The sequence below is a fragment of the Pongo pygmaeus genome, chromosome 20, assembly GCF_028885625.2.
Source record: "Pongo pygmaeus isolate AG05252 chromosome 20, NHGRI_mPonPyg2-v2.0_pri, whole genome shotgun sequence".
Lineage (NCBI taxonomy): Eukaryota > Metazoa > Chordata > Mammalia > Primates > Hominidae > Pongo > Pongo pygmaeus.
Genome location: NC_072393.2, coordinates 11,779,131 through 11,801,198, shown reverse-complemented (window position 1 = coordinate 11,801,198; position 22,068 = coordinate 11,779,131). Strand labels below are relative to the sequence as shown.

The following is a 22,068-nucleotide window of genomic DNA, read 5'->3' as shown; positions in this document are numbered from 1 at the left end:
TCTGGCACCCGAGGCCCTTCCTGCCGCCCGCCCACCCCAGCCTCACAGGCTAAGTGCTAATATGGTGCTGTTTTCCCGAGGAGGCAGGGCCCTGGGCCAGGCCCGGATCCTCCTCAGCATAGCTTCCCCGCGCCGGCCCTGGGGGAGCAGGACTTGCGGTAGCCAGGCCAAGAGCGCCTGGAATCCGGTTTACGAGGCCCCAGGGGCTGCGTGCGTCTGTGCGCGGGTCTTCTGGTGTCTGCCTCCGCAGGTCTCCACGTTCCAGCCTCAAACCCTGCCCTCCCTGGGGAGAAGACAGCTCCGTGCCCCGCTCCTCGCTTCTCTGCCTTCTCTCCTCCTCGGAATCCTGATGGTTGGGGACCTCTCCCTCCTCTCGGGGATAACAGGGTCCCCTCTGAAATGTGAGGAGGTTGAGGCCCTGGACACAGCCTTTTAGGGTCCCGGGTTGGCAGGCTCAGCCTTAAGAGGGCTGAGAGTGGGCGGGGTGCACAGAATTAACCGTGCCCTATGGTGCCCTGTGCCAGTCAGTAAAGGGCCATTGCCCTGGCTCAGAAGTGCCCCTCTCCCTGTCCCCTTTCCCCTCCCCACAGTCTGGGGCTAAAGGGTTCACCCTGCCCACAGGGCCCACCAGGACCCCTACTTGTCATCCTTTCTCTATTGATGCCTGGTCTTTACCAGCGATTAAACATGTAGAACATCACCCTATCTGGGGGTGGCATTTCATGACCACATGAGGCTTACTGTTCCCATTATTTTGATGGGAAAACAGGTCTAGGGAGGGGAAGTGATTGCCCAAGGTCACCCAGGCAGCTGCTGTGAGTCACATGCCATCTAGCCTGTCCCAGTAATCAGTCTCTTTGTCACCACCATCCACAAGCCTCTGGGAGAACAGTGTGGGTCGTGTGTGTGTGTGCGCTCGCGTGTGTGTGTGCGCACGTGCTGTGGCTCTCTGGCTGTGCCTTTTTTTTTTTTTTTGAGATGGAGTCTTGCTGTGTTGCCCAGGCTGGAATGCAGTGGCGCCATCTCAGCTCACTACAGCCTAGACCTCCAGGGCTCAAGTGATTCTCCTACCTCAGCCTCCCAAGTAGCCGGGACTACAGGCATGCGCCACCACGCCCTGCTAATTTTTGTATTTTTAGTAGAAACAAGGTGTCACCATGTTGGCCAGTCTGGTCTCGAACTCCTGACCTCAAGTGATCCTTCCACCTCAGCCTCCCAAAGTGCTGGGATTACCGGCGTGAGCCACTGTGCCTGGCTGGCTATGCCTTTTTTACACGTCGTAGGGAGTGTGTACTGCCTGTGTGTGCATATGTGTGTGTGAAAGGGGGGAGTGTGTATGTGTGGACTTTGCATGTGAGTGTGATGGGGTGCCTGTCCTGTGTCTAGCTGAGTGGCTACAGTGAGGTGTGTGTCTTAGGGTGCATGTAAGTGTGTATGTGCATCTTAGGGTGCGTGTGGGCATGTGTGTCCGTGCAGATGTGTGTGCGGGACATGGAGCATATCCAAAACAGCAGCTCTGAGGCCTCAGGAGATTTTACAGCCATTTATTGTGCTCCAGTGAAATAGAAAAAAAAGAAAGTGCTCGAGTTACAAACGCCGCTGTCACATCCACATAGTACGCCAGTCGCTGCAAACCAAACCGCGTGTGTCCGCTGGATCTCTGGGCATGCAGTTTGCTCCCACTGTGGGAATGGGGTGGGGGCAGGCCGAGCCTGGGCTCTGGGGGCTTTGCTGGGGGAGCTTCTGGTCCTGGGGATACCCACTTGTGAGGGAGTTGGGGGACAGCTGGAATAGCTTTGCTCAGTGCGTCCTTTGGGCGCTGTTGGGGACACCCGGCTCTATGTTGGACCCTGTAGCACTACAGAGCGGAGGGTCCCCTTCCCCCCAATGGGCCCCCCCAGTCTGCTCTCTCCAAACTCTAACCCTGTAGAGGTTGAGTTCTACAGGGGCTGGAGGATGCCATGCAGGGAGAGGGGGTCGGCTGGGCCTGGCTGGGTCCAGCCAAGAGCAGCAGCAGCCTCCCTTGGGGGGAAAACAGGGAAGGCCTTGTGGCCCTAGGCAGAATTGTAGTAGTTGTGTGCGTGGTGGTTGTGGGCGGGCTCACCCAGCTCTGGGTACTCGGGAGTCAGACAGTACTTGGGGTCATAGACCTGGCGTGGCAGCCCATACACCGTCATGCCCCTCTGCGAGGCGCCCTTGTTGCTGCCCATCTGCAGGCTGACATTGAGCGTGTCGCAGTGCTCCATGCCCAGCCCCGGCTCGAAGATCTGCCGCTTGGTCCCTGGCGCAGTCATGCCAGCCTGCGAAGGGTGGTGTGGTCAGGCTGTGGGGTGGCCAGGGTCCCGGGCCTTGACGGCGTGTCCCGGGGGCCCCCACTCACCTGGCTGGCTCCTTTGTTGGTGCCCATCTGCAGGCTGATGGTCGCCTGGTCCAGAGGCTGGTCTGTGCCCAGCTTGGGGTCGTAGAGGTGGCGCCGGGTGCCGTAGGCCGTCATGCCCTGCTGGCTGGCAAACTTGTTGGTGCCCATCTAGGAAGCCAGAAGGAGAATCACACCAATAATTACAGACCTCATCATGGGCCATGAGGCATAGCTGATGGGAGAGGATGAGGTGCCGCTTTATCATTTTTTTTAAATTTTTTTTTTACTTTATTTTTTTTGAGATGGAGTCTTGCTCTGTTGCCCAGGCTGGAGTGCAGTGGCACGATCTCAGCTCACTGAAATCTCCACCTCGCACATTCAAGCAATTCTCCTGCCTCAGCCTCCAGAGCAGCTGGGATCACAGGTGGGCATCACCACGCCCAGATAATTTTTTGTATTTTTAGTAGAAATGGAGTTTCACCATGTTGACCACGCTGGTCTCCAACTCCTGACCTCAAGTGATCCACCCACCTCACCCTCCCAAAGTGCTGGGATTACAAGGGTGAGCCACTGTGCCTGGCCCATTTTTTATTTTATTTTTATATTTTATTTTGTTCTATTCTATTTTTTTATTTTATTTTATTTGAGACAGCATCTCACTCTGTCGCCCAGGTTGGAGTGCAGTGGCACAACCTCGGCCCACTGCAACCTCCACCTCCCGAGTTCAAGCAATTCTCCTGCCTCAGCCTCCTGAGTAGCTGGGACTACAGGCGTGCCCCACCACACCGGCTAGTTTTTGTATTTTTGGTAGTGACAGGGTTTTACCACGTTGGCCAGGCTGGCCTTGAACTCTTGACTTCAAGTGATCCGCCCGCCTCGGCCTCCCAAAGTGCTAGGATTACTGGCATGAGCCAACACACCCGGCCCATTTTCATTTTTTTAGAGACAGGGTCTCACTTTGTCGCCCAGGCTGGAGTCCAGTGATGCAATCATTGTAAACTTGAACTCCTGGGCTCAAGTGATTCTCCCACTTCAGGCTCCCAGGTAGCTGGGACCACAGGCAGACACCACTGCATTTGGCTAAACTCTTAAATTTGTTGTAGAGATGGCGGTGGAGGGGGGTTCTATTTTGCCCAGGCTGGTCTGAAACACCTGACCTCAAGCAATCCTCCTGCGTCAGCCTCCTGAAGTGCTGGAATTACAGGTGTGAGCCACTGCACCCCGCCTGAGGCACCCTTTCGAGACTGGAAACTGAGGCCCAGAGTGGGCCTATCACATGACTGACTTCTAGCATTCAAGTCCCAGCCTGCCACGCATCAGCTGGAAGATCTGTGCAAAAGCGAGCCAGCTTCTCCGGGCCTCAGTTTTCTCATCTGTGGAAAGGGTATGGTGATAACAAGCACCTCTCTGCTAGGGATGTTGGCAGAGTGAGTGAGTTTGTGAATGGAAGATGTGGATAAGCATAGTACCCGGCCTATAGTATAGTTATTGCCAAATATCCTGTCCCCAAAAGCTTTCAGACACCAGGGTGCCCTCCTGGCCCCTATAACCTCTGCGTGGTGAGGACAGGGCGGTACCTGCAGCCCAATGATGTTCCGCCCTTCTCTTAGCTTCCCCGGCTCGAATTTCCGCTCCTGCTTCTCTGCGTACTTCACTCCCACGTTCACCTTGTTTCCTTTCGTCTTCGCCTAGGTGGGGCAGGGAAAGCAGGGACTGACAAGGGGGCCTCCAGTCTGCACAGTCCCCTTGGACACTGTTTTTTTGTTGTTGTTGAGACGGAGTCTCGCTCTGTTGCCCAGGCTGGAGTGCAGTGGCGTGATCTCAGCTCACTGCAAGCTCCACCTCCCGGCTTCACACCATTCTCCTGCCTCAGTCTCCCTAGTAGCTGGGACTACAGGCACCTGCCACCACGCCCAGCTAATTTTGTTTTGTAGTTTTAGTAGAGACAGGGTTTCACCATGTTAGCCAGGATGGTCTCGATCTCCTGACCTTGTGATCCACCCGTCTTGGCCTCCCAAAGTGCTGGGATTACAGGCGTGAGCCACCGTGCCTGGCCTACACTGTTTTTTTTTGTTGTTTTTTTTTTTGTTTTTTTTTTTTTGAGACGGAGTCTTGCTCTGTCACCCAGGCTGGGCAGTGGCGAGATCTCGGCTCACTGCAGACCCCGCCTCCCGGGTTCAAGAGATTCTCCTGCCTCAGCCTCCTGAGTAGCTGGGATTACAGGCATGCGCCAGCACATCCAGCTAATTTTTGTATTTTTAGTAGAGACGGGATTTCACCATGTTGGCCAGGTGGGTCTCAAACTCCCAGCCTCAAGCAATCCGCTCACCTTGGCCTCCCAAAGTGCCGGGATTACAGGTGTGAGCAACCGCGCCCGGCCCCCTTGGACGCTGTTGACAGCACCTGCTCCCCCATCCCTGCCCCCCGCCCCCAGCCACCTTCAATGGGCTCAGGGGCACAAGTGGCCACACCTGCATCCCAGCCCAGGCTGTCCACCGCCCCCTGCCCAGCCTGCAACCACACTCACCATGCTGGCCAAAGCCAGGAGGGTGGACTGCACCTGTGTATGGTTGGTGTTCTCAAACAGGTCGTTGGCCTCAAAGATGTCGTGGGGCTTCACCCCATACTTGGTGATGGCCTTGATGAAGTTGCCGATGTTCTCCAGCTAGAGGGGGGCAGGTGGTGGTCACTGGGGGGAGGGGGGAGGTCTGAGGGGCTTGTGGGCAAGGATGGAAGAGATTGGGTCTGGGCTCACCTGGTGCCAATTTTGGGTTGACTCATTGATCTTCTTCACGGAGCCTGGCTGCAGCTTATTGATGAATCTGAGAAGAGTGGGGAGGGGGTTAAGAAAGGTGTCCCCCCAGGGTTGGGCGCGGTGGCTCATGCCTGTAATCCCAGCACTTTGGGAGGCCAAGGCGGGTGGATCACGAGGTCAGGAGAGCAAGACTATCCTGGCCAACATGGTGAAACCCCATCTCTACTAAAAATACAAAAATTAGCCAGGCGTGGTGGCACATGCCTGTAATCCCAGCTACTTAGGAGGCTGAGGCAATCACTTGAACCCGGGAGGCGGAGGTTGCAGTGAGCTGAGATTGCAACACTGCATTCCAGCCTGGGGACAGAGCGAGACTCCGTCTCAAAAAAGAAAAAGAAAAAAAGAAAGAAAGAAAGGTGTCCCCCACTCCCCCTCTCCAGCCCAGCCCAGCAGAAGGAGGGTGACGGGATGACCACAAGGGGCCATGCCATACCCTAGCGTCACTTCTCCCTGCAGTCAGCTCTCAGCTGCAGCCCCTCCAAACCACCCAAGCACACACACAAATGGGACGCTGATGCCAAGGAGCTAGACTCAGGTCCCAGTCAGAAAGCCTGCTTATCCAAGGTGTGTCCAAGTCTCCGGGATCTCCCAATCCTCACTGGCAGGCGTGTCTCAGCGTCCTTTTCTCTTGTAGACAGCAGGAAGCCCACAGGGGCCTCTTCTCTGACTCACTCCTTTAATGATCTCGTCTCTTTTTTCTTTTCTTTATTATTATTATTTTTTTTGATGCAGGGTCTGGCTCTGTCACCCAGGCTGGAGAGCAGTGGTGCAATCACAGCTCACTGCAGCCTCAACTTTCCAGGCTCCAGGCTCCAGCGATCCTCCCACCTCAGCCTTCCGAGTAGCTGGGATCACAGGTGCGCACCACCATGCCTGGCTATCTTTTTTGTCTTTTTTTTTTTTTTTTTTTTTTTTTTTTTTTTTTTTTTTTTTTTTAGTAGAGATGGGGTTTCACTGTATCTGTGTTGCCCAAGCTGGTCTTGAACTCCTGGGCTCAAGCGATCCTCCTGCCTCAGCCTCCCAAGTACTGGGATTACAGGCATGAGCGATAGCACCTGGCCTCATTCAGTCTCTTGACTTTAAGTGCCTCCATATGCCAGCAACTCCCTCATCTCCCTGCAGCCTGGGTTTCTCACCATCTCATCCAGCTCTCTCCATGGGTGTCTGGGTGTCTCAAATCAAACTCACCCTGCTCCAGACTCCTGACATGCAACTTCCCCCTCCAGACCCCCCTCCCCCAACTTTCCCTGGCTAGCAGTGCCCCCTTCTAGGTGCTCAGCCAGAGCCCTTGGACTTGCCCCCCAACTCCCGCTTTCTTCTTCTCTCAGCCTCATATCCAGTCCCTCCAAAGTTCTTTGGCTCTGCCTTTTAATGAGTCCAGAAGCCCACCCACTGCTCCCTGCCACCTCCACCTGGGTCTCAGCCACCAGAGTCTGTTTCCTGGCCTCTTGTAATGGGCTCTCAACTTCCACTTCATCCCCTACAGACCCACCCTTCTTCATCCAGCAGCCAGAATTTTTTTTTTTTTTTTCTGAGATGGAGTCTTGCTCTGTCACTCAGGCTGGAATGCAGTGGCAGGATCTCGGCTCACTGTAACCTCTGTCTCCTGGGTTCAAGCAATTCTCCTGCCTCAGCCTCCCAAGTAGTTGGGATTACAGGTGCCTGCTACCATGCCCAGCTAAATTTTTTGTATTTTTAGTAGAGACACGGTTTCACCATGTTGGTCAGGTTGGTTTCGAACTCCTGACCTCAAGTGATACGCCCACCTCAGCCTCCCAAAGTGCTGGGATTACAGGCATGAGCCACTGCACCTGGCCCAGAATGGCCTTTTTTAAACAGTTCAAGTTACCATCCAGTTCCAGATCCTCTAGGAGCCTCCCATTGCCTTCAGAATGAAATCCTAAGTCCTCTGCATGACTAAAATGCCCTCTGTAGAACTGGGCGCAGTGGCTCACACTAGTAATCCCAAAGTAATCCCAGTGCTTTGGGAGGCCGAGACAGGAGGATGGCTTGAGCCTAGGAGTTTGAGATCAGCCTGGGCAACATGGTGAGACCCGTGTCTCTACAAAAAAAAAAAAAAAAAAAACCCGAAAACTTCACCGGGTGTGGTGATGTGTGCTTGTAGTTCCAGCTACTGAGGAGGCTGGGGCTGAAGAGGCTAGGGTGGGAGGATCAATTGAGCCTAGGAAGTCGAGGCTGTACTCCAGCCCGGGCACCAGAGCAAGACTCTGTCTCTAAATAAATAAATGAAATAAAATGCTCTCCACCATCTGACTCTCAGTTCACTCTGCGACTTCATCTCCACTTTTGCTCAATCATCTGGTGCTCGTCACGCCAGCCTCCTTCTTGTTTCTTGAACACCCCAAGCATGATCCTACCTCAGGCCTTTGCACTGGTGGCCCCTCTGCTTTGCTCACTCTTCTCTCAGGTCCCCTGAGCCCTCCCTCATTTCATCTAAGGTTCTGTTCAAATGTCACCTCTTCAGAGAGGCCTCCCAGAGCACTCCCTAGGAAACTGCAGACTCTCCACCCGCAGACATATTCCTGACCCTCCCATCTTCCCTTCCGCTTAAGTTTTCCCCAGGACACTTACGACCACAAATCTGTGATTATTTGATCAATTATTTGATTGATCTCCTCAACTGGACTAAAAGTCCTTGAGCTCTGAGTCGAGTCTGTTCTGTTCACTGTTCCCAGCGCCTAGGCCAGAGCCTGGCACACAGCAGGAACTCATAAATGCTTCTTGCGTGAATGAATGAATGAATGAATGAATGAGTGAATGACCGAGTGCGTGGGTGACTGCACTACACTCTTTTTTTTTTTTTATATACTTTAAGTTCTAGGGTACATGTGCACAATGTGCAGGTTTGATACATAGGTATACATGTGCCATGTTGGTTTGCTGCACCCATCAACTCGTCATTTACATTAGGTCTTTTTTTTTTTTTTTTGAGACGGAGTCTCGCTCTGTCACCCAGGCTGAAGTGCAGTGGTGCGATCTCGGCTCACTGCAACCTCCGCCTCCCGGGTTCACACCATTCTCCTGCCTCAGCCTCCTGAGTAGCTGGGACTACAAGTGCCTGCCACCACACCCAGCTAATTTTTTGTATTTTTTTTAGTAGAGACGGGGTTTCACTGTGTTAGCCAGGATGGTCTCGATCTCCTGACCTCGTGATCCGCCCGCCTAGGCCTCCCAAAGTGCTGGGATTACAGACGTGAGCCACCGCGCCCGGCCCACTCTTTTATTATTATTATTATTATTATTCTTTAAGTTCTAGGGTACATGTGCACAATGTGTAGGTTTGATACATAGGTATACATGTGCCATGTTGGTTTGCTGCACCCATCAACTTGTCATTTACATTAGTTTTTTGTTTTTTTTTTTTGAGACAGGGTTTCACTGTCGCCCAGGCTGGAGTGCAGTGGTGCGATCATAGCTCACTGCAGCCTTGACCTCCAGGGCTCAAGTGATCCTCCCACCTCAGCCTCCCAAGTAGCTGGGACCACGGGCGCATGCCGCCATGCTCAGCTAATTAAAACAAAAATGTTTTGTAGAGATGGGATCTGACTATGTTGCCCAGGCTGGGACTGCACTGTTTGACGTCTGAGCAGTCCTCTGCCTGAGATGGGACACCACCAGCATGCCTACCTCCCCACCTGCCAATTCCTTGTTCCTAGTGGATGGGAATGGAACAAGGTAAACACCCCCCACACCCCTTCTTCCCGGCATCTAGGACTTGATGAAGCTGCAGCTTCAAAGTCTTCCCGAGGGCACTCACAGTCACTCTGCCCTGGGTCAGACTCAAATGCAGATCGGGCGCAGGCTGGGTTTAGGGCCCTGCTATGCATTAAGATTGCAGTGGAGCCGGGCGCGGTGGCTCACGTCTGTAATCCCAGCACTTTGGGAGGCCAAGGCAGGCGGATCACGAGGTCAGGAGATCGAGACCATCCTGGCTAACAAGGTGAAACCCCGTCTCTACTAAAAAATACAAAAAAATTAGCCAGGTGTGGTGGCGGGCGCCTGTAGTCCCAGCTACTGGGGAGGCTGAGGCAGGAGAATGGCGTGAACCTGGGAGGCAGAGCTTGCAGTGAGCCGAGATCACGCCACTGGACTCCAGCCTGGGCGACAGAGCAAGATTCCATCTCAAAAAAAAAAAAAAAAAAAAAGATTGCAGTGGAACTGGGGCTTGGGAGCTGTTAGGGTTTTCACCTCCCTCAGCGATGAGGTTTTGAGGCGAAGAGAAAACCAGGGCCGGCAGGGTGCAGTGGTTCATGCCTGTAATCCCAGCACTTTGTTAGACTAAGGCGGGTGGATTACTTGAGGTCAGGAGTTCGAGACCAGCCAGGCCAACATGGCAAAATCCCATCTCTACTAAAAATACAAAAGTTAGCCGGGCAAGGTGGTGGGCGCCTGTAATCCCAGCTGCTCAGGAGGCTGAGGCACTAGAATCACTTGAACCCAGAAAGCAGAGGTTGTAGTGAGCTGAGATCGTGTCACTGCACTCCAGCCTAGGCGACAGAGGAAGACTCCATCTCAAAAAAAAAAAAAAGAAGAAGAAGGTCGGGCGAGGTGGCTCATGCCTGTAAGCCTGTAATCCCAGCAATCTGGGAGGCCGAGGCAGGTGGATCACTTGAGGTCAGGAGTTCGAGACCAGCCTGGTCAACATGTGAAACACTGTCTCTATTACAAAAAAAAAAAAAAAAAAAATTAGCCAGGTGTGGTGGCACGTGCCTGCAATCCCAGCACTTTGGGAGGCCAAGGCAGGTGGATCACTTGAAGTCAGGAGTTCAAGACCAGCCTAGTCAACATGGTGAAACTCCATCTCTACTAAAAAAAAAAAAAAAAAAATACAAAAATTAGCCTGGCCTGGTGGCATGTGCCTGTAATCCCAGCACTTTGGGAGGCCGAGGTAGGTGGATCACTTGAGGTCAGGAGTTTGAAACCATCCTGGCCAACATGGTGAAACCCCATCTCTACTTAAAAAAAACACAAAAATTAGCCGGGCATGGTGGTGTGTGCCTGTAATCCCAGCTATTGGAGAGGCTGAGGCAGGAGAATCGCTTGAACCCGGGAGGCGGAGGTTACAGTGAACCAAGATTGTGCCTCTGCACTGCAGCCTGGGCAACAGAACAAGACTGTATCTCAAAAAACAAAAAGAAAACAGAAAGAAAACCAGGGCCTCCTTTAATTATTGCTGCACATCTCTCCTCACGTCACCAAGCCAGCCATGAACAGCTGTTGGCTGCTGCCTTTTAGCTGTGACCCCTCTTTCTGGGGACTCTGGTGGCCATAGATGGGCCCACCCTGTATAGCATGGTGGTTAAGATTCCAGAGTCATTTCCCTTGAAACAGCGTGGGACTTGGTGCAATGCATTTCACCTGAGCCTCACTTTTCTGTGCCTGTTAAATGGGCGCAATGATTACTGGCCACCCCAAAGGTATCCGATAGAAAGTGTTCAACTCAGCTCCAGGATCATGGTTGTTTTGGGGGTTGAGGGGCTGCATGGAGTTGGGGGATGTTGCAGGGTCTGGGCTTCGAGAGCCTCACTCACTCGCAAAGAATGATGCCATCTTTGAGGCCGTCCATGAAGTTGTTGCCGATGCGACGGCCTGTCACCCCCTCGATCCACTCTCTCAGCTCCTGCTCCCGCTGGTGGTCATACTTCTGGGCCAGCTGGGGCGAGGGGAGGGCAGGGGGCACAGAGAAAGGGGTGAGGATGCAGTGGGGGCAGCCTGGGCTCCCTGGGTCCTAACCGAGCCTCCTAGAGCCTGATCTCCCTCGTCCTTCCCAACTAAGGCAATTTTGCCCCAGATCCATAGTTGGGGGGTGGGGGCTGGGGAGGGCTGAGAGCCAGGGCTGAGGTGGCACCTGCCCAGGGGGCCATTCCGGGCATTCTGAGGTTTGGCACCAGGGAATGTAGATGAGGGGTGGGGTGTGGGGAGCTGGATCCTCTGAGCTAGAGGGGTGGTGCCCGGCCCCCTGGTTTTCCGTCCAGGCCAAACTTGGGGCTTCTCTTCCTCTAGCCCTGCCCCCCTCTGTGCCCCCTGTTGGAAGAGGGGGCACCTCAGGAAGGGAAGAAGGAGGTCTAAGGAGGTGCCCCTGGGTGCTAGCTTGTAGAGGAGTGCTGTCATACATCTCTGTCTCTCCGTGTCCCCCAGGTCTTCAGCTCCAGGGCTCTGTCTCCGGTTAGGGGTGGGGGCTTGTCTCTGTCTTAGCCCCCACCCCTTGCACATCTGTATGTCTCTCTCCCTCTTATCCCCCCGACTCCTCTGTCTCTCTCTTCCCCGGCGCTGTCTTTCCTTGGCCCAGTCTTGGGTCCCCATCTCTCTGGGTGGCTAGTCCCTGTCTGGCCAGGGGTAGGGCTCTTGGGTCTTGCATCTCTGCCTCTCTAGGTCTTTCTCTGTCTCCAGGTTTCCTGCCTGGGGTGGGAGGTGGGGCTCTGTCTCCCCTCTCTGCCCCTCCATCCTTGTCTAGGTCTTATCTCGCTCCTGGCTCGCCCTCCCCCGTCTGTCCCTAGGGTGTCTCAGGCTCCCAGTATCTCTGTCTGCCTCTGCCCCCACCTCCCCGCTTTTCCCTCTCTCCACTGTCCCCCCCTCCCCCACTCTACTCCCATTTCTCCAGAACCCTCCGCCCCAGCCCAGCCAGGCTCCCAGCCCCTAGGGGACCGGGCTGCCTCTTCTCCCGGGTGAGTGGGGGGAGGTGGGAGGGGCGGCCCCCTCACCTGGCCCCGGCCCTGCCGCCCCCACGCCACCGGCCCGCTTTTATAAAGCAAACCGGCCCTTATATAGCGTGGCCTGGGCTCCCCGAGGCCGCCTTATAAGGCGCGGCGGCTCTGTGCGGCTCTGGGGCCGGCGCTGGGGGGAGGAGGGCGGCGCTGGGATCTGTCTCTCGCCCGAGGACCCGCCCCCCACCAGCCCCCTCCTCCAGCCCTGAGGATCCCTCGACCCAGGTTCCAACCCAGTCCCCCATTTCCTCACCGTGGGACCCTGGGAAAAGCCACCCTGAGCCTCAGTGTTCCCCTCTGTCAAATGGGGCAGGAACTCCTCCCTCGGCAATACTGTTGGGGCGATTCCAGTGGGCTGGAAACTTCAAGTTCTCCAGCTGGGAGAAGCTGAGCCCATCCTGGTGTATGGGGGGTGAGTCCAGGGTCCGAGCGCTGTACCTGCTTTACCTGGGACCCCAGCTATTTGCCTCTCCTCTCCGAACCTCAGTTTACCCAACCATAGCATGAAGGTGGTGTCCAGGTATCTTCCTAGCTCCACAGTTAGGAGACCCCTGCCGCACTTCTGATGCCCGCTTCCTGCCCTTCACCGTCCCCCTCTGCCTTCAGGATCTCCCACACTTTCACGGCGTCACTTCCCAGGTATCCCAGCACTCCAGCGCTCCCCAATTTCTTTGTCAGGCTGGGGGGTATGGAAAAATCAACAAGTCTTCCCCCTATGTTGTTCCCCCCAAGAACACGAAGGGTTAACAGAAGACTGATCAGGTGGGTATCTTTGCAATGGACTGACCCCCTCTGTTTATGTGTGGCTGTGTGCCCCCTCATTCCACCCCCAACCATAGCTGGGGGCTCTGGGATGTTCAGGGGGAGACAGGCAGCCCCTATCCCATATCACTCCCTTTTCCCCTCTCAGTTTCCAAGTCACATAGGATAGGCAGGAGGGGGTTCAAGGGACCCCAAGCTCAGGGCACTGGCCTGGCAGGACGTGTGAGCCAGGCCAGGGAGGCCCTCCAGCCCTACCTTGTTCTTAACCTCAGCTGACAGCCCGTAGGCAGGGCCTCGGTTGAAGTGAGCAGAGGACATGCTGGCCGGTGGGCTCTGGTGGGGGGCAGTGGCGGCACTGACGCTGAGAACCAAGGCAGCAGCTGAAGTTCCGTCTGCACCCTCTTCCCTCCTCACATGTTTTTGAAGCTCCGGAGGCGGCCCGGGTCTCTTCCAGGGCCGTTCCATTGGCTGTAGGGGCCTGCCAAGGGGCGGGGCACCCTCCCCAACCTCGGCTGCCTTCCCCCTCCTTGTGATGTCAGGCCCTTGGTATTGGGAGCTGATTGTGTCATTGTTTCCACCTAGGGGGGCAGCCTGCGTTATTCTGGGGGGGCTTGGTCAGACAGAGACCAGCCTTCTTCCACCCACCCCTCCCACTGTCCATTGGGCCTCTGGCTGGGTCTGAGTCTCTTTGTCTCTGGGGTCATCTCTCTTTCTCTCTCTGGAGTCTTGAGGCAGGACTGACACCCATGGTAGTTTAGTGAGCACCATCCCGGGTTTATCTCCAGATACCAACAGTCTACAGCCTTAAGCAAGCCCCTTCTCCTCTCTGGGCCTCTATGGCCACATCTGTAAAATGGGCTAATGATCGTGCCTGCCTCATGGGAGAGTTGTAAAGATCAGAAGAATATGCCTGTTACATGCCCAGCACAGTACCCGGCACAGCAGAGGGACTCGGGCCATAGCATTCTTTTTTTTTTTAAGGCAAGGTTTCACTCTGTCCCCTCGGCTGGAGTGCAGTGGCACAATCACAGCTCACTGCAGCCTTGACGTCCCAGGCTCAAGTGATCCTCCCATCTCAGCCCATCCAAGTAGTTAGAATTACAGACTTGTGTCACCAACCAGGCTAATTTTATTTTTTTTTTAGAGATGGGGTCTCGCTATGTTGCCCAGGCTGGTCTCAAATTTCTGGGCTCAAGCAATCTGCCCGCCTTGGCCTCCCAAAATGCTGGGATTTACAGGCATGAGTCACCATGCCCAGCCCATAGCATTCTTTATGCTGAGGGTCCAGCACCCCAGTTCTGTCTCCTCCAGCCCCTCATAAGGACCTGGGGGAGCAGAGATCCTGAGTCTCACCCTCCCCATCCACTTGTGTGTCACCTGAACCACAGGGTGACTTTGTTGGCAAGTCCCAGGCCGTGAACTGTGTCCCTGTCAAGCAGCCCTACCCAGCCAGATCTCACCCCTAGACCACAGGGGTGGATGCTATGCTCACATCATGCCCCACATGGCAAGGCCATGTTTGTGACACTTGGATGACATGTCTGCAACCTGCCACATGCTAATGATATGTTAAGGATATGCAGTTTATCAGTCACATGCTAATGGCATGGCTGCAGTATGCCAGATGACTACAGCCCTTATGTCAGGCCACGTTCCAACTCTGTACATATATCCATTCAATTCTCATGACGCCCTCAGAGATGGACACTGTTATTATTATTATTATTATTATTATTATTATTATTATTTGGAGACAGAGTCTCACTCTATTCCCCAGGCTGGAGTGCAGTGATGCTATCTCGGCTCACTGCAACCTCCACCTCCTGGGTTCAAACGATTCTCCTGCCTCAGCCTCCCGAGTAGCTGGGATGACAGGTGTCTGCCACCACACCTGGCTATTTTTTTGTATTTTTAGTAGAGACGGGGTTTTGCTATGTTAGCCAGGCTGGTCTCGAACTCCTGACCTCAGTTGATCTGCCCACCTCGGCCTCACAAAGTGCTGGGATTACAGGCGTGACCCACCGTGCCCAGCTGACACTGTTATTATTAATATAAGTACTGTGCTTTACAGGTGGGGAAACTGAGGCACAGGGGCTTGGAATCACTTTTCCAGCATCACACAGCAGGCCAGGGGCAGAGGAGAATTTGAGACCATGCTCCATGAACCTCAACTATGAGGTTAAGGTGGAGTTTTTCTCAACCTCCACACTGTTGACAGCTGAGGCTGGATAATTCTTCATGGCTGGGGGGCTGCCTTGGGCATTCATTGTAAGACTTCAAGCAGCATGTCTGGCCTCTACCTGCTACATGCCAGTAGCACTCTCTTAGTCCTAATAAACAGAAATGTTGAGGCACTGCGGCAGGAGCCTGTAGTCCCAGCTACTAAGGAGGCTGAAGTGGAAGGATCGCTTGAGCCCAGGAGTTTGAGACCCATCTGGCCAACATAGCAAGACCATGGTCTCTAAAAAAGAAAAATTAAAAGAAGAAATGTCTACACACATTGCCAATGTCCCGTGATTGGGGTCGTGGTGGAAGCAGATCACCCCTGTTTGCAAACCACTGAGCTAAGGCAATGTGCTAGTTGATGGCATGTCATGATATGTCGAACATAAACGAAAATACATAAAATACGAGGCCAAGGCGGGAGGATCGCTTGAGCCCTGGAGTTTGAGACCAGCTTAGGCAACATAGCGAGACCCCGTCTCTATTTTAAAAAAAAGAAAAAATAGAAAGTACATAAAATGAGCTAACAATTAGCACCTGCTACGTACTAAGCGCTTTGAGTCTGTTAACTCATTCCTCACGACAGCCTTATGAGGTGGGTCTATACGAGGCACAGAGAGGTGAAGCCGAATGGCCGGGTCACACAGCTCGAGGGTGGCAGGGGCGGGATTCGAACGCGCAGATTCCTGGATCCCTCCCAAACTGAGCAGCCCTCGGGGGGGCCGCAGGTCGCTACTGCGCATGTGAGGACCTGCAGCCGGCGCCCCCTGGCGGCCCGGGAGGGGCGGGGGCGGGACCTGGCGAGGTCCAGGCGGCGGTGACGTCACGCGATGACTCACTCGGCCCCGTCCCTCGGCCCGCGGCCTCTTGGCCATTTATAGAATCTGCACGGGCTCTGAAGTCACGGCCCAGGCACGACGGGGGCGGGGTGGGGGAGCTCTTGGCGTGCCCCCCAACGGGGCAGCCCCGGGTACCCCCAGGGGGCAGCCCTTTCTGGGACTGCCTTGTCCCTCTGGTTGTAGTAGGTCTGTGTCTCTGTATCTTCGTCTCTGGGTCGCCGAGCCTTTTTCTCTCTCTGCCTTTGTCTCTGTGTCTCTGTTTCTGTTCCTGGTCTTTGAGTCATTCTGTTTCTCTTCATGTCGCTGTCGCTGTATTGTCCCTGTCTCTCTCTTCGCGTCTCTGTCTGATAGATGGGGGTATAGGCATTAGAGGGGGCTGATCCCATATCCAGGCCCCAATCCCAGTAGACACCCGAGTATCATCCCTTATTCGCTCCTTTCAGGCATTTTCCAGGCTCTAGCCCCTCTGTGCCTCGGTTTACCATCTAAATGAGAAGTGTGGGATCTTGTAAGAGGCACGGTTTCCTGAAGGGTCTAGGACATTCATTGTAGGAAAGCCATGCCTCTCCTCAAATTTAGGGGACCCTCTAAACCTTCCTGATGCTCAGAAACATTTAAAACTCACACCCAGCCCGGCGCGGTGGCTCACGCCTGTAATCCCAGCACTTTGAGAGGCCGAGGCGGGTGGATCACCTCAGGTCAGTAGTTCCAGACCAGCCTGACCAACATGGTGAAACCCCGTCTCTACTAAAAATACAAAATTAGCCGGGCATAGTGGTACATGCCTGTAATCCCAGCTACTTGGGAGGCTGAGGCAGGAGAATCGCTTGAACCTGGCATGGCAGGCAGAGGTTGCAGTGAGCCAAGATCACACCACTGCACTCCAGCCTGGGCCACGGGAGTGAGACTCTGACTCAAAAAATGTAAAAATAAAAATAAAACCCACACTCACACGTGTTTGTCTGTGTGTTTTGGGGAAAGTCAAAGCCCTGCTCTGCACCAGCCTATCTTGGCAGCCTGCTCTGCAAGCCCCCTCCTCACCAAGCTTTCCTATCCAGAAATCTGGCAGAGGCTCTTGTTCCTAAAGGCTTCTGTTATGGGAACACTCACTCCATGCCAGCCATAATCTCTTTTAATCCTCACCATCACCTTCTCAGGGTGGAAACTCATAGGTCCATTTTATAGATGGGAAACTCAAGGTTCAGAGAAGCCAAGCCACCCTCCCAGGGTAACACTGTTCCTACCTTTTCTTCCAAGTCCTTCCAGATGTGCTGTTTCTTCTTCTTCTTTCTTCTTTCTTCTTTCTTCTTTCTTCTTCTTTTCTTCTTCTTCTTCTTCTCTTCTTCTTCTTCTTCTTCTCTTCCTCTTCCTCTTCCTCTCCTACTCCTTCTTCTTCCTCCTCTTCTTCCTCCTCCTCCTCTTCTTCTTCCTCCTTCTTCCTCCTTTCTTTTCTTCTTCTTTCTTCTCCTTCTCCTTCTCCTTCTCCTTCTCCTTCTTCTTCTTCTTCTTCCTCTTCTTCTTTTTCTTTCTTCTTTCTTCCTTCTCCTTCTCCTCCTTCTCCTTCTTCCCCTTCTCCCTTCTCTCTTCTCGCTTCTCCTTCTTTCTTCTTCTTCTCCTTTTTTTTTTTTTTTTGAGTCAGAGTATCGCTCTGTCGCTCAGGCTGGAGTGGCATGATCTCGGTTCACTGCAACCTCCATCTCCTGGTTTCAAGCAATTCTGAAGCCTCAGCCTCCCAAGTAGCTGGGGTTACAGGCACCCGCTACCACACTGGGCTACAGATGTGTTTCTTGAATCTCCAAGCACGTTCCCACCTCAGGGTCTTTACAATAGCACTTCCTGCCACCTGGAACACATTTCTGCAAGATGCCTGCATGGCCTCTCCCCAACTTCATTCAGTCTCTGCTCTAATATCACCTCTCAGAGAGGCCTTCCCTGACCACCTGCCATAAAATAACAGCATCTCTCACCCCCAGACTGACTGTGAGTGGGTGGACAGGGAGGGAGCTGTTGTTCACTTATAGTCTGGGTGCAGTGGCTTGTGTCTGTAATCCCAGCACTTTGGGAGGCCAAGATGGGCAGATTGCTTGAGTCCAGGAGTTCAAGACCAGCCTGGGAGACATGGCAGGGCCCTGCCTCTACCAAAAAAAAAAAAAAAAGAGCTTTTTAAAAAAGTGCACTTTGGAAGGCCAAGGCAGGAGGAAGGAGGATTGCTTGAGCCAGGAGTTGGAGGCTACAGTGAGCTATGATCATGACACTGCCTTTTTTTTTTTTCTTTTTTTTTTTTTGACAGAATCTCGCTCTGTCACCCAGGCCGGAGTACAGTGGCATGATCTCAGCTCACTGCACCTTTCACCTCCCAGGTTCAAGCAATTATCCTGCCTCAGCCTCTTGAGTAGCTGGGATTACAGGTGCCCACCACCATACCAGGCTAATTTTTGTATTTTCAGTAGAGGCGGGGTTTCACCATGTTGGCCAGACTGGTCTCGAACTACTGACCTCAGGTAATCTGCTTGCCTCGGCCTCCCAAACTGCTGGGATTACAGGCATGAGCCACTGTGTCCAGCCATGCCATTGCATTTTAGTTTGGGTGAAAAATAAATAAATAAGAAAAGAAAAGAATGCTTGACGGCCGGGTGTGGTGGCTCACGCCTGTAATCCCAGCACTTTGGGAGGCCAAGGCAGGCGGATCACGAGGTCAGGAGATCGAGACCATCCTGGCAAACACGGTGAAACCCCGTCTCTACTAAAAATACAAAAAATTAGCCGGACATGGTGGCGGGCGCCTGTAGTCCCAGCTACTCGGGAGGCTGAGGCAGGAGAATGGCATCAACCTGTGGGGCAGAGCTTGCAGTGAGCTAAGATCGCACCACTGCCCTCCAGCCTGGGCGACAGAGCAAGACTCTGTCTCAGAAAAAAGAACAAATAAAAAAACAACAAAAAAATAAAAATGCTTGACAACATGTAATGCAGAGAAGGCTGTGGGAACATTGTTGATGAGTGTGGGCAATTTGTTGATAGTTTCCCAAATGACAAATGTCCTTACCTTCTGAACAAGTATATCTTCTATTTTAGAATATTCCTCAGAAGTACAAATGTAGGTGTGAAGAATGACATATGTGCAGGAACATTTATTGCAGTGGCCTTGTCATAATAAATCACTGTATAAATCCCATCAACCTGGGACAAGGGAGATAGACAAAGTTGAAGTTAAAACATATAGGACGTTGTTTCAACTAAATGAAGACACTGTAGCGCTGTGGTTAAGAGTGGGGACTCCAGCTGGGTGCAGTGACTCACGCCTGTAATCCCAACACTTTGGGAGGCTGAGGCGGGTGAATCACCTGAGGTCAGGAGTTCAAGACCAGCCTGGCCAACATGGTGAAACCCCATCTCTACAAAAACTACAAAAACTAGCTGGGCGTAATGGCAGGAGCCTATAATCCCAGCTACTCGGGAGGCTGAGGTAGGGGGTTTCACCATGTTGGTCAGGCTGGTCTTGAACTCCTGACCTTGTGATCCGTCCACCTCGGCCTACCAAAGTGCTGGGATTACAGGTGTGAGTCACCGCACCCAGCCCATTGCATTTCCATCTATCTATCTATCTATCTATCTTAGAAATGAGGTCTCACTATGATGCCCAGGCTGGACTTGAACTCCTGGGCTCAAGTGATCCTCCTGCCTCAGCCTCCTAAATAGCTAGGACTACAGTGCCACCGTGCCTGGCCCTCATTGCACTTAATTGTCATATCTCCATACATTCCTACAGTCTATAATAGTCCCTGGGTCTTTCAGGACCTTGACACTTTTGAAGAGTGCTGGTCAGTTATTATGTAGATTGTCTTTGAGTTTGGTTTGTCTTGAATAAACTGAGGTGTTTGCATTACCGGAAGAATACCAGAGAGGTGATGATGTACCCTTCTAAGTGTGTCATACCACGGGCTTCATGATATCACCATGACTCATTGCTGGTGATATTAATGTTGGTCCCTTGGTTAAGGTGGTGTCTGCTAGGATCTTTCACTGTGAAGCTACTACTTTTTATAGGGTTCTTTCTGGCACTGCAATGTTAAAGATTCTGCACCAGGGCCTCACATATGGTGTTCTGTGTTAATACATACAGTACATAAAATATGTACATACTTGGCTTTTTTGTTGTTGTTTGTTTGTTTTTTTGAGACAGAGTCTCGCTTGTTGCCCAGGCTGGAGTGCAGTGGTGCAGTCTCAGCTCACTGCAAGCTCTGCCTCCCAGGTTCACGCCATTCTCCTGCCTCAGCCTCCCAAGTAGCTGGGACTACAGGTGCCCACCACCACGCCTGGCTATTTTTTTGTATTTTTTTTAGTAGAGACTGGATTTCACCGTGTTAGCCCAGATGATCTCGATCTCCTGACCTCGTAATCCGCCCGCCTCGGCTTCCCAAAGTGGTGGGATTACCGGCGTGAGCCACCGTGCACGGCCTGTACATACTTGTTTTTAAAAGACTACTGGCCTGGTGTGGTGGCACATGCCTGTAATCCCAGCACTTTAGGAGGCCAAGATGGGTGGATCGTTGTACCCCAGGAGTTTGAGACAAGCCTTGGTAACATATTAAGACTCCATCTCTATTTTAAAATAATAATAATAGGCCGGGCGCGGTGGCTCACGCCTGTAATTCCAGCACTTTGGGAGGCCGAGGCTGGCGGATCATGGGGTCAGGAGATCAGACTACCCTGGAGAACACAGTGAAACCCTGTCTCTACTAAAAATATAAAAAAATTAGCTGGGCATGGTGGTGGGCGCCTGTAGTCCCAGCTACTGGGGAGGCTGAGGCAGGAGAATGGCATGAGCCCAGAAGGCGGAGCTTGCAGTGAGCTGAGATTGTGCCACTGCACTCCAGCCTGGGCAACAGAGCAAGACTCCGTCTCAAAAAATAAATAAATAAATAAATAAATAAATAAATAAATATGACTGGGCACGGTGGCTAACGCCTGTAATCTTGGCACTTTGGGAGGCTGAAGTGGGAGGATCGCTTGAGCCCAGGAGTTCGAGACCAGCCTAGGCAACATGGTGAAACTCCGTCTCTACTAAAAATACAAAAATTAGCCGGGTATGGTGGTATGCGCCTGTAGTCCCAGCTACTTGGGAGGCTGAGGCAGGAGAATTGCTTGAATGTGGGAGGCGGAGGTTGCAATTAGCCGAGATTGCACCACTGCACTCCAACCTGGGCGACAGAGCCAGACTCCGTCTCCAAAAATAAAATAAAATAAAATAAAATATTAAAAGACTAGTTCTGGAAGGATAAATAAGAAAACAAAAGCCATGACCACCTCAAGAGAAGGACACCAGTAACTCTGAAGGCCACAGCCAGGTCAGCGACCCCATCATCTTACCCACTCCCCAGCTAAGCAGAGTTGACTCTGCTTGCTTGTAGCTGCCGGAGCCTGGCAGAGGGCAGTAGCGCTCCCAGCCGCTGCCCACGTGCCTGTCAACTTGCCAGAGAGGAGTGCTCCAGCCAAGCAGCTGATTGGCTACAGGTTTTCTCAGCTTGCCCAATCACAGGAGTTCTGATGAGGTGGCTGTCCTGCGGCTGCGCAGAGTCCTTGAGGCATCCTAAGGGTAGGTTCTTGCATCCTAGTCCCCATGCCAGCTCCCTGTGCCACAGAGGCTGAGGGACTGCAGAAATGGGCTTATGAGGGCAGATAGCCTTCCTTCCCGGGGGCCACTGTTATTGCCAATAGCCCATTTTATGTGCTTATCCACCTTAGTTATTAACAGCCTAAATCTGGTGCTTTCTGGGGGAGACCATGAGCCCCCATTACTCAATCTCACCTCGTTTTATCACATTTCCTCCAAAGACTCCACTCCAACCACACAGAGTCTTTGCTGTTGTTCCCAGTGCCAAAAGCGTTCCCCAGATATCCAGATGGCTCACTCACTTCCTCCGGTCTTTACTCAAAGGCCACCTCATTGAGGCCTTCCTATTTATTTATTTATTTATTGAGACGGAGTCTCACTCGCCCAGGCTGGAGCGCAGTGGTGCTATATCGGCTCACTGCAACCTCCACCTCCTGGGTTCAAGCAATTCTCGTGCCTCAGCCTCCCGAGTAGCTGGGATCACAGGAGCACACCACCACACCCCACTAATTTTTATTTTTTTTTATTTATTTATTTTTTGAGACAGAGTCTTGCTCTGTTGCTGAGGCTGGAGTGCAGTGGCGTTATCCCGGCTCACTGCAACCTCCGTCTCCCGGGTTCAAGTGATTCTCCTGCCTCGGCCTCCCGAGGAGCTGGGATTACAGGCGCCCACCACCATGCCCTGCTAACTTTGTATTTTTAGTAGAGACGGGGTTTCATCATGTTGGCCAGGC

The 22,068-nt window shown here is 53.0% G+C and overlaps 1 protein-coding gene across 2 annotated transcripts; it reads right to left on the bottom strand.

Annotated features, from left to right (window-relative positions):
* Positions 1-1,528: 1,528 nt before the first annotated feature.
* On the bottom strand, positions 1,529-13,335 carry CNN1 (calponin 1). Of its 2 annotated transcripts, none has more exons than XM_054464022.2 (7): positions 12,917-13,335; positions 10,727-10,848; positions 5,115-5,181; positions 4,887-5,024; positions 3,937-4,047; positions 2,381-2,527; positions 1,529-2,300 (listed from the first exon to the last, which is right to left on the bottom strand). In XM_054464022.2, exons 1-7 carry the CDS (start codon positions 13,124-13,126, stop codon positions 2,055-2,057), a joined length of 1,041 nt encoding a protein of 346 aa, XP_054319997.2. In that variant the 5' UTR covers positions 13,127-13,335; the 3' UTR covers positions 1,529-2,054. The 2 variants fall into 2 exon arrangements, with proteins under 2 accessions (XP_054319997.2, XP_054319998.1); XM_054464023.2 differs by lacking the exon at positions 12,917-13,335 and adding an exon at positions 11,897-11,927.
* Between the last annotated feature and the right edge of the window lie 8,733 nt (positions 13,336-22,068).

Excerpts from the sequence above, each read along its gene's own strand:
- CNN1 (XM_054464022.2), bottom strand. The coding sequence starts at position 13,126 with ATGGAACGGCCCTGGAAGAGACCCGGGCCGCCTCCGGAGCTTCAAAAA. Across the intron at positions 5,025-5,114 it reads CAACCCAAAATTGGCACCAG|CTGGAGAACATCGGCAACTT; the intron begins GTGAGCCCAGAC and ends GCCCCCCTCTAG. Across the intron at positions 4,048-4,886 it reads TCCTGGCTTTGGCCAGCATG|GCGAAGACGAAAGGAAACAA; the intron begins GTGAGTGTGGTT and ends TGCCCCACCTAG.